At 45.1% G+C, this 12,040-nt stretch overlaps 1 protein-coding gene across 2 annotated transcripts in view; it reads right to left on the reverse strand.

Annotated features, from left to right (window-relative positions):
• Positions 1-12,040, reverse strand: part of HK2 (hexokinase 2) — a 75,634-nt gene that overhangs the window by 29,126 nt on the left and 34,468 nt on the right. For both annotated transcript variants that reach the window (XM_049856441.1, XM_049856440.1), the window contains exon 3: positions 4,429-4,577. In XM_049856441.1, the coding sequence (XP_049712398.1) occupies positions 4,429-4,577 (149 nt within the window). The remainder of the gene's footprint in view (positions 1-4,428; positions 4,578-12,040) is intronic.

Raw genomic sequence — 12,040 nt, forward strand, 5'->3', positions numbered from 1 at the left:
TGTCCAATTCAAAATGGCCAATATCAGTCCACTTGAGCTCTCTGATGCCTAGGATACTGATTTTTCTGTGTTCCATTTCATTTTTAACAACTTCCAATTTTTCTGGATTCACACTTTGTACATTCCATGTTCCAATTATTAATGGATGTTTGCAGCTGTTTCTTTTCAGTTTGAGTCGTGCCCCATCAGCAAGTGAAGGTCACGAAAGCTCTACTCCATCTACATTAAGGTTCACTCTACTTTGAAGAGGTAGCTCTTCCCCAGTTGTCTTTTGAGTGCCTTTCAACCTGAGGGGCTCATCTTCTGGCACTACACCAGCTGATGTTCCAGTCCTATTCACAAGGTTTTTGCTGGTCAATTTTTTTTAGAAGTAGACTGCCAGGCCCTTCTTCCTAGTCTGTCTTAGTCTGGAAGCTCCACTGAAACCTGTCCATCATGGGTGATCCTGCTGGTATTTGAAATACTGGTGGCATAGCTTCCAGCATCATAGCAACACACAAGCCACCACAGTCCAACAAACTCACAGATGAGTGGTGGACCAATAAAATAGCTACTGTGAATTCCTTCCAGTCTTATTTCAAATTGTTTTCTGCTGCTTTTAGGCATATGATGTTCTTTTTTTTCCTTAGGGTGAAACAGACACCTATATTTCCTTCCACTTTTCTTGTATGCTTGACTTTGATACAGCATTTTCTCCATATATTCAAACCCTTCTTACTGTTCCAAAAGCTCTATAGTTTCTTCCTGGAGGATCTCATAGATTGTGTATGTGTGTGCCTGTCTGTGTGTGTGTGAAAAGCATTTTGTTTGTGTTGTATGGAGAAGTAGCTTTCTTTATATCCTCTAACTCAATGGTTTTAAAGATTTTAAAGTAAGTTTTTCAAGCAAAACTTTACTCAGAGCTTAAATGCTTGAGACAGATTCCTTGGGCTCTTTGAATCTGTCTTGACTGGCAGAGGCACAATTCATTGTTCACAGGTGTTCCAAGCCATTTCCAGTTTCTGAGGAGGACAACTTTAAGGGCTGTGTGGTCCCTACACGCTTCATGTTGTTGAGGGATGAGCAATGGAATATGGAGATGGGACAAAAATGCACATAAATCTTAAAAACTCACCCCGCAACATGTTGCCTTATCATTAGGAAGGCAAAATACAGAGTTCATATTACCAAGTTACACCAAGTTGTAAAAAGTCACAGCCCAAATTTTTAGTTGCTCTTTTTGTTTGGCTTGTATTAGTTGGTTGTCAGGTATTGGTAATCTTGAGGGTGTGGTTCCCAATGGGAAGAAAAAGTGACCACATCCTCCACGGAGCTGAACAATGCAATTACTAGACATAGAGGCTGAGAACAGAGTATGAAGAAACAATTAGATGAACAGGCAAAAACCTAGAAATAGGTACGATTATCCCTCTTTACAGATAAACAAGCAGGCTCTTCCAGTGCAGTAACTTGCGTAGAATCACACAGCTAGTTTGCCTGACTGCAGGGCCCAGCCTCTTCAGTACCTCAGCACAGAGCCCCTCCAAGGAGCAACAAGCCATGCAGGAGTCTCTACCCCTTGCCCTTCCTGACATTATACTGGAGCCATGTGACAACTTTGGTACAGCCAATGCCCAGTCCCAGGGGCCCAGTCTTCCTGCCTCAACCCCACCCTTAAAACCAGGAAAGCAGGTTTACCCTCAGGGCCACCCTCACGGGCAAATAAAGGGCCTAAAAACATCTCCCCACATGTTTTACTTGTGGTCTGAAATTCCTCTCACAGGAGGTAGCCTGGTGTGGTAGAAAGAACAGTGGACTAGGAGTCAAAGCTCCACCTCTTCCAACCCCTGAGGCCCAAGAAGTGACAACACTAGGATAGCCAGAGCTCTCTCTCTCTCTCTCACACACACACACATCCACTGCCATCCAGCAGATTCCAACACATACCAACCTTATAGGACAGAGTAGAACTGCCTCATAGGGTTTCTGTCTTAGTTATCTAGTGCTTCTATAACAAAAATACCACAAATGGGTGGATTTAACAAACAAATTTATTTTCTCACAGTTTTGGAGACTAGAAGTCCAAATTTAGAGTGCCGACCCTAGGGGAAGGCTTTCTCGCTCTGTTCGCTCTGCAGGAAGGTCCTTGTCTCAGCTTCTGCTTCCTGGTTCCTTAGAGATCTCCATGTGTCTTGTCATCTATATTTCCCCATCTCTGCTTTCCCCTCGTTTAATCTCTTTTATATCTCAAAAGAGACTGACTTAAAACACCCTCTACACTAACCCTGTCTCATTAGGATAACAAAGACAACCCATTCCCAAATGGGATTATAACCAGAGGCATTCTGCAAATTAGGATTTATAACACTTATTTTTGAGAAACACAATTCAATCCATAAATTTCCAAGGCTGTAAATCTACAGAAGTAGACTGGCCCATCTTTCTCCCGCAGAGCAGCTGGTAGGTTCAAGCCACCAGCCTTTCAGTTAGCAGCTGAGCACTTAACTACCACACCACCAGGACTCCTATAGCCAGAGCTCAAGTAGAGAGACATCCCCAGAATGGCTTCAATGATTGTCTATCCATGGACAATGAGCAGCTGGATGGTGGGGCTTTTACCTTATTTATCTTTGTGCCTTAAGCACTTCGCACAGAAGTTGAAGAAAGAATGCCCCTCAAGGAAGTGTTTTATAAAGCAGGTGAAAAGGGAGATCAGTTTCTCTGAAAACCCAAGAGTATGGAATAGTGGCTGGACCTGTGGCCACCAACCAGCAATGGATCAGATGTTTCTGGTGCTGAGGGAATGAGTGCCCCCCTGTAGGAGGGTTCTTCTGGGGAAATCTTGAGAGGGAGGGTGCCTCCAATGGTCAGTCTGCAAGAACACTGGCCCCTTTGGGCAGCACCTCCTACTCTGGAAGCAGGGAACAGGACCGCCATGTTGCATAACTCCAGGGAACACCATTCTCAAAGACTAGAAAGTGGACAGAGCCCGCTAAAGTTGTTAAAACACAGGTCTTGGTCATATCAACTTGGCTTTGTGTCTCATCCCTGGCCCTTCCCACTCCTGTGATTTAAAGACAAGCTACTCAATCTTTCTAAGTCAATTTCTACAGCTCTCAAGTGGAGATAACAGTAGCACCCAGCCTCATAGTGCTAGTGTGAGGATGAAATGAGAAAATCCATCCAAAGCGCTTTTGCTCAGTGCCGGCCACAGAGTAAAGCAAAATCAAACCCATGCCATCAAGCCAATTCCAACTCATAGCAACTCTACAGGACAGGGTAGAACTGTCCCGTAGGGTTTCCAAGGAACAGCTGATGGAGTCCAATTGCTGAGCTTTTCTGGTTAGCAGCAGAGCTTAACCATTGCACCACCAGGGCTCCTGCCACATAGTAGGCATCATCAAATGCTGGCTCCTTTTCATATTCTCCTGAGGGTCATGTACCCTCTTTAATACAACTTTTACTTTCTGTGGGGTGTGTGCGTGTGTATTTCCTGGTTATCCAGCTAGGCTTTAAGTCCTTGAAAGGAAAGATGATGAGTTTGATTCCCAGCAGGAATCAGAACCCAATGCATAGTAGGTACTCAGTACCTGCCTAGAGATGATCTTGATGGTAATTCCATCTTTGCTCATTTTTTCTGGCTATTATTGACAGGATTCTTATTAAGATTTCACGTTTCTTCTCCATTTGCTCCTTTCATTGAGTTCTAGGTACAAAACACAGCTCTAGAAACCACTGAGATATGAGGATGACTAAGCATGATCCCTGATGATCTTATGATCCAGGGCCACTGTTGAGGCACTCGGTGCTCACTGCAGTCCCAAGTGGGGCAGACAGCCCAAAGCTGGGTTTCAGTGTTTTCTCAAAAGGCTCCCTGTCCTTGTGTGCAAAGCTTCCTCTGTGTTGGACAGTCAGGAAGGGAGAGAGCAAGTAAACAGAAAGGCAGTGGGGCAGGTTCCATTTTCCTGCAATGCTATGGCAACACAGTGAGCCAAAGAGGGCAGCAGAGCAGCCGCTGGGGCAGATGGAACCATCACCCATGGGAGTTCAGACCACAATTGTGTACCTACTGACTCACCATTCAATACCACCACTAACAACAGCAGGTGTCCAGGGAAGTGGGCCAGTCTCCTGGCAGCTGGTTTTTCCTCCATGACCAGCACATGAAGCAGAGCTCAAAAGAGATGGCAAATCAAAATGGGCCTGCCGTAGCACAGCCAGACTCATAGGGCCTCACTCACACACATGCTCCCTGTTCTCGGGCCCATGTGACCCTCCTGACTGAAGCCACCTACCCAGCCTCTAGGTGAGGAGGGGCTCACCAGGCGGAGAGGCCAGGTGCAGAGACACAGGAAATCAGAGCCTGAGCCAGGGCTCCTCCCTCGAGATCACAGAGGAACAGCCCCTGCCCAGGGAAGTCCCAGTGACCGCCCAAGAGAAGGGTGGTACCTGGGTGCCGCTGCCCCGCATAATGTCCTCAGGGATGGCGTAGATCTTGTTCTCTATCTCCACCCTTTGGAGGCCGTTGTCCGTTACTTTCACCCACAGCACACGGAAGTTGGTCCCTCCAAGGTCCAGGGCCAGGAACTCTCCATGTTCTGCAGAGAAAGAAGGAGTCACTAATAAATTCAAAAAGACAATAAGATCAAACCAGTTCACAGAGCCTAAGACTTAAAACCTATGACTTTCCCTGTCTTAGTCATATAGTACTGCTGTAACTGAAATACCACAAGTGGATGGCTTTAACAAAGAGAAATTTATTCTCTCACAGTCTAGTAGGGTAGAAGTCTAAATTCAGGGCATCAGCTCCAGGGGAAGGCTTTCTCTCTCTGTCGGCTCTGGAGGAAGGTCCTTGCCATCAACATTCCCCAGTCGAGGAGCTTTTCAGCACAGGGACCTCAGGTCCAAAGGACGTGGTACTCTCCTGGCTCTTGTTTCTTGGTGGTATGCGGTCCCCCTGTCTCTCTGCTTGCTTCTTTCTTTTATATCCCAAAAGAGATTTACTTAAAACACAACCTAATCTTAGAATGAGTCCTGCCTCATTAACATAACTCCACTAATCCTAACTCATTAACATCATAGAGATAGAATTTACAATACATAGGAAAATTACATCAGATGACAAAATGGTGGACAATCACACAATACTGGGAATCAAGGCCTAGCCAAGTTGACAGATAATTTGGGGGGACACAATTCAACCCATGATATTCCCCACAGAGAGAGGTCAACTCTGGGTGACAGAGCGGCCGATGAGTTTTATTTTTTTCACCACCAATGTATGTATTGTCTGAAATTTTTTTAATGCTAAACATTTTTATGTTACTTTATAATTTAGGTCAACAGGGAGGCAGTTTCACCCTGACAGTCTCTCCAATGATGCCACGGTCACCCCTCACAGGAGCTGTTTCCTAAGGGTGCCCCACAAACACCCATGGAGCTGGCAGGGCGCATCAAGCCCTACCCCCAGCCTCTACACTTCAGTTATGTGCTTCATACCACAGAACAACCCAGCCTATGGGCCCCTGGGCCTTCTGCCAAATTGTGATCACTATACAAAATTTATCTTTCAATGTTTATATACTATGATGGCGATGTCCTCATGCAGCGTGCAAACGTCACATGATGGAGTAAAATGGGGTCCAACTGGCTATAAATATAGAGGTCTAGCAAATAAACCAAGCAGGTGCCCCCCCAAAAGATCTCAGGTTTACTGGAATGTGAGAAAATGCTGACTCAAGTGTGTGTAAGAGAAGAGGCCACTCAGCAGGTCCACTCAAACCAGCCACAGAGCTGGAGGGGCAGGAAGAGTGAGACTTCAAAACAGCACCACAGACACAAATGGGTCAAGATCTTCATGTGTCACAAGGAGGGCACATAAGAAGCCACAGTTCCTTCCCTCCCAGAAACCAGTGGTACATCCAGATTCTAGACAAAAATACAGGCAAGTGCTCTATTGTATGACACAGAATGAAAGTGCTGAAAAAGCTGCGAGGCTAGAACAGGGCAGTGGGCTGGCTGGTCAGGCAAGGGCTAGAGAGAAAGCAGCCCCAACCCCACAAGAGCCTCCTCAACTGGTAATGTCGCCCCCTGTCTTCTGCCACCCTGCTGCACACCTTCTCTAAGAACATAAGGTAATCTTCAGGGGGATTCACTTATTGTCATGTTCGCCAACACTCACTCCCCTTTACCGATGGAAGACTATCACTGAGGTAAAGCTGAATGGATGCGGAGGGTCAGTGGAATGCTCTGATGAAATGAAGCAACAAGGAGTTATTCTGTGCCCAGGTCTCCTCAGTAGCTCTAACTCGCCCCACAGAGACCACCACCCATAGTCACTAGACTTCAAAGGGGAAACTTAAGGTAGACAGCAACCAGCAGACCACCCTGACCTTTCTAGGTGAGGACATAGATTCTGTGGAGACTTGCCTCCACACAACCAGAGAGTGGTCTGGCGGTGTGATATACAGAGATTGGCTCTGGAGCCCAAATAGGTCAAAGCCCTGCCACTTTTTAGTTGTGGTACCTTTGTCAGGTTCCTGAGCCTCAGAGCCTCAGCTGCCTCATCTCTAAAACAGGTACACTATACTTCATGGGATTGTTGTGAGGAAAAAAATTAGATCACGTATTTCAAGCACCTGGCCCACTGTCCAGAACTTAGGACACACCCAGAAGTACTAGATACTTTTCATCCAGGCTCTCAGCAAACACCCAAGTCCCACAGGCCCAGGGTGAAGGTTGCTTCTCTGACTGCTAAAAAGCAAAATCAATTACGGCAGGGGAGACTGTAGAAACCTGTCCAAGAAAAGCCATTGGGATCAGCTTCAGGGACATCCGCATTCCTCCTCGACAGAATCAGGGGTATTTTTCATTCTCTGCCAGGCATCTGGAGTCTCCCCACAACTCTCTGAAGTTACTAGTTAGTTAAGGCAACCCCAACCCTGTCTGGAGTGACTCTGCCCTGTCGCAGCCATGGGTGGCTTTTCCTGGCACTCCAGTTCTGAGCCTTCCCTGGTAGTGGGACCTCAACTAAATTCTAGGAAAAGCTATCTGATGGTTGTCATGAGGGATGAAAAGGAAAATCAAAGATGAACTGCCTGCATCAGCACTCTGAGGCTCAGAACGTGCACGAGCCGCTGAATCGGCTGCCACGGGGGATTGAGTGATGAAGCTGCCTTGAGGGAAAGGGTTCTCTCTGATTGGTTTCCATCCAGGGCCAGCCCACCAGCTGGATTCACTGCGAGGGGCATAGCTCTGTCAAGGACAGTGGTTTTGCAGTATTTTCTGACAGACCAAAGGGAAACCACAAATAACAAAGGTTAATAATTCCATTCCCAGGAAGGAATGTCATCCCTTGCTTTCCTGACAGACTCCTCAGGACCAGACATTCCTCTGCATCCCTCCTCCCTGCATCCCCCTCTCCAAATATACATAGCCACCACCACCATAGCCAAGGACTATATTCCTTCCAGAGTCCAGAACCTCTGAGACAGGCCCAGCACGTGACTCCGGGAGCTAAATCCTGAGGTGACCCCCTCAGGGCAGTAGACTGACCCTCTCCTAGTGTCCACTTCCACACCATGCACGAGAGACCCCAGAGAGCAGTAGTGAAGAGCTGGACCTTGGCATCAGGTAGGCAGACCTTGTTTTTAACAGTTCGGACTCTTCACTACCTGTATGGCTGTGGGCACATCACAGGCCTCTCTGTGCATGTTACCTCACCTCTGAAAAAAAAATGGAGCTAATAATGCCAACTTCTCCCAGCAATGGTGAGGCTTACATGAGATACAGAAAACGTTATATGTGAATATATGGGTATATTATCATTGTTAGTTACCATCGAATCAGCTCGACTCACAGCAACCTATGTATAACAGAATAAATATTGCCCACTCCTGTTCCATCTACATGATCACTGTACATTTGAGTCCATTGTTGTGGTTATTGTGTCAATTCATTTCATTGAGGGTTTCCTTCATTTTCACTGACCCTCTCTTTACCAACCATGATGTCCTTTTCTAGTCTTTGGTCTTTCCTGACGATGTGTCCAAAGTAAGTGAGTGGAAGTCTTACTATCCTCACTTCCTAAGGAGCACTCTGGTTGTATTTCATTTGTTCATTCCTCTGGCAGCCCATGGTATATTCAATATTGTTCACCAACACCACATAGTAAGCCATCAATAACTGGCAGCTGTAACTTTTTAAAACACCCTTGTCTTTGTCTCTGTTGTTATTATTCCCTTGCTTTTGGGCAATTCCCTTTCTTAGTTCTCAGCCCCTTAAACTCTACCTACTCCTACTCCTGGCTCAGGACCTACATCCCCAGTGAACGTCTGGGGCATTCCAGAAGCCCATCACTGAGTGTGTGTGAGCATGCGATGAGGGGCGCAAAGGGGGAATGCAGCTCCAGGCCTGGGACAGGCAGACTGGGCAGGACAGGAAATCAACATGGCTATAGCAGGTTTCCAAAGCCACCAAGCAGAGGACCCAGTAAGGTCTAGAGAGAACATGCTATTGAGCAATTACAGTTAGCATTTCAGGCAACTCTTAAGAAACCATCTTGTATTGCACTTGCTCATTGATGGTTCTTTCATGAAACAAAACGTTTGAGCGCTAACTGTGGAACTTACATAGGAAACCATCAGAGGTAAGATTTGTCTTATGGCTAAGCATACTTTTGTCTCTGGAAACCAATGTGAACTATTTAAAAATAATAAAATACAAAAACCTGACAAAAAAGTTCAAGCAGTACAAAAGTAGATAAAATAAAAAGCAAAAGTTTTTCTCTTCTTCTCATTATCCCAAAAGTAAACACTATGAAAAATTTCTTGCAGGTCTGTAGATACGTTTGTGTGGTAAAGGCAGGGGAGACTGTAACAAGACCCCTTCCAAGAAAAGAGTTCAAACTGCAGGTTCAGGAGGGTATGTGTGTTTGATCTGGAAGATACTGCCAAGTCATCTTCCTAAAAGCTCTCACCAATTTCCACTCCAGCCACCAGGCATGTTTCACCTCACCAGTGTCCCCTGTTATCTAGTAACTAATCTTTGCCAACCTGATGGGTCAAAGTGGTATCTCATATTTTTAACCTGGTTTCTTTAATTTGCGCAAGGTTGTTCTTGCTATTGGCTGCCATCGAGTTGGCCCCTGGTTCATGGCGATCCCTGTGCAACAGAATGAAGCACTGTCTGGTCCTGTGCCATCCCCATAATCAGTTGGGGATTGGATCATTGTGATCCTTAAGGTTTTCATTTACTGATTTTCAGAAGTAGATTTCTAGGCCTTGCTCCTAGTTCATCTCAGTCTGGAAGTTCTGCTAAAACCTGTTCAGCATCATAGCAACACATAAGCCTCCACTGATGGATGGTGGCTATGCATGAGGTATATTGGCTGGGAATCGAACTCGGGGCTCCTGCATGGAAGGTCAGAATTCTACCATTGAACCACCACTGCTCCTGTGGTATAAGGTTAAACCAAACCCATTGCCATGAAGTCAATTCTGACTTATAATGACCCAATAGGACAGAGTAGAACTGCTCCACAGAGTTCCCAAGGAGCACCTGGTGGATTTAAACTGCTGACCTTTTGGTTAGCAGCTGTAGAACTTAACCACTCTGCCACCGATATAAGGTTAGGTATTTTGAAATGCTTACTAGCCCTTTATTCTGTGAATTATCTATTCATAGTTTCCACCTTTTTAAAAAACTCATTATTTTCTTCATAATCTAAAAGACCTCTTTCTATATTAAAAACAATAGCTTTGTCAGTTATATATCTGCAATTATTTTTTTGCCAGTTGGATACCAAAAACCAAACCAAACCTGTTATTTGCCATGCAGATATGTTTACTTTTTATGTAATGAAAACATTTATGACTTCTAGGTCTTATGCCACGTCCCTAAAAATTTTGAAGACTAAAAAAAAAAAAAATTTTTTTTTTTTATCAGATTACATCAGTTCACTACTTTTTCTAACCCTCTCCACTTCCTCCTAAATGCAGCCACCACTACAAAAACATAGGAAGCAAAGTTTCGCCATAGGTTTGTTTGAAAGACCAAAAATAAAGCACTCCAAATGTTTAACTGTTTATATATTTACCCTAATTTTTAACAAATGGTTAAAAAGTAAAAATAAAACACTGCAGTTATCTTCTATTTTATTACGTGATTTTTTTTTTTTTTTTAATGAAGCCCAGAGTTCAGACTTTCTCACTCCCATCTGGATTATTGTGGTAATAAAACAATCAAAAGATGGAGGCGGGTGTGAGGGAAATTGAGTAGACAGAAGCCCCGGCAGGTAGATGTCTGTAATGGAAGAGAAGCTAACCTTTGTTAAGTGATAGGCATTTTATTCAGAAACATTACCTCATTAATCTTCAACAACCCTGTCAGGCATTAAATCCCAATTTTACAAATGAAGACACCAAGGCTCAGGTCATTTAAACCAAGATTCAAGTCCAAGTCTGGCTCTCTACCAAAGTTTCCTACTGCAATGAGCAATGAGGAGACCCACGGGAAAGCTGTGAATCTAAAGAATTCTTCTCTAGCAATGTCAAGAGCATAAAACCCAGAGGTGCTGAGCAGTCCCCTAGCTGGCCTGGCTGGTAGAGGAAGTGATGCTGTGGCTCAGATGCTGAGTCACTTGGCTAAGTTTGTGCAGGGTAAGTGAGAGCTGGGGCTTGAACCCAAGTCCACCTGACTCCAAAGCCCCGTGTGTCCCACTGTACCACACCCACGCTTTTATGGCTCTGGTTCCTGGAAGCCCACAATAAGCTGGAGCAGGATCCAGGATGGAAGTAAATAAGCCATAAAGCAGAGAAAGAGAAAGCAAAGATGCCCTAACCATTAGCAGTAACTCTAGCCCATTCCCCCACCCCCACCCAGGCTACTGGATGGCCAAGTCCTCTCAGACCCAACCTTCCATTTTGAGTAAGGAGTTCGGGGGTGAGTGTGAGGTGGCCAGCACCACTGCAAAAGATGATACTCCCTTCTCCCCAGAGGAACCCATGACTTACTAGACCTTTTTGATGCAGGCTTTTTTTGGTGCCTACAAATTAGTGCCATTTCAGATAATTTTACCAAATCTCTGTTCTTGTCTTACTGGACACTCTCCAATCCTCTCTACTGTAGGTCCTCCCAATTAAAAGTACTCCTCCCTGAAAACAGACAAGAGAAAGGTAACCTACAACCAACCAGTTGCCATCAAGTTGATTCTGACTCAGGGCAACCCCATGTGTTTCAGCAGAACTGAGTTCCATATGGTTTTCAATGGCTGATTTTTCTAAAGTAGTTCACCAGGTACCATCCCTCTATTGGAAGAAAAAAAGGCACTCACTGGGGTTAGGGGGAGGGGAGTGAATAGGTGGGGCACAGGGCATTTTTAGGGCAATGAAATTATTCTGTATAATACTGTAATGATGGATACATCACCAGCCTGTACAGGTCCCTGTGTGGCACAAGCAGTTCACACTAGACTGCTAGCCTGAAGGGTGGCAGCCGAACCCACCCAGCAGCATTGTAGCTGAAAGGCCTGGTGATCTGCTTCCTTCAGTGAATAATAACGTGTCGATATTGGTTCGTCAATGGTAATAAATGTACCACACAAGTCCAAGATGTTAATAGGGGAAAGAGGAGGCATATAGGAACCACTGTACTTCCTGCTCAATTTTCTGTAAACCTAAAACTGCTCTAAAAAATAGTCTATTAAAAAAAAAAAGTACTCAAAGAAATGGTGCTGGCCCACAGGTAAGGAGGGAAGCTGACGACAGGAGTGCCTCTGCCATCAAAGAGCCCAGTAGTTATGATTCAAATCGTGCCCTGCGGCGGAGTTTGCTTTCTGACTCATTTCCCATCCTGGCCCTCCGTTCTGCCCACTTTCAGAACAGCTCTTATCATATATATAAGGTCAGCAAGATAAAGGGGTTTCAATTTCTCCTGGGAGCTCACCAGTCACAGGGAAAGGCTGAGGACTAAAATGGCATTTAACTAATAAGCACCTGAACATGATATTCAATGTCAACTGAGTTGATGTGACATCAGTAATCAGTAATTGAACGGGTCACAA

The sequence above is a fragment of the Elephas maximus genome, chromosome 17 (assembly GCF_024166365.1).
Source record: "Elephas maximus indicus isolate mEleMax1 chromosome 17, mEleMax1 primary haplotype, whole genome shotgun sequence".
Lineage (NCBI taxonomy): Eukaryota > Metazoa > Chordata > Mammalia > Proboscidea > Elephantidae > Elephas > Elephas maximus.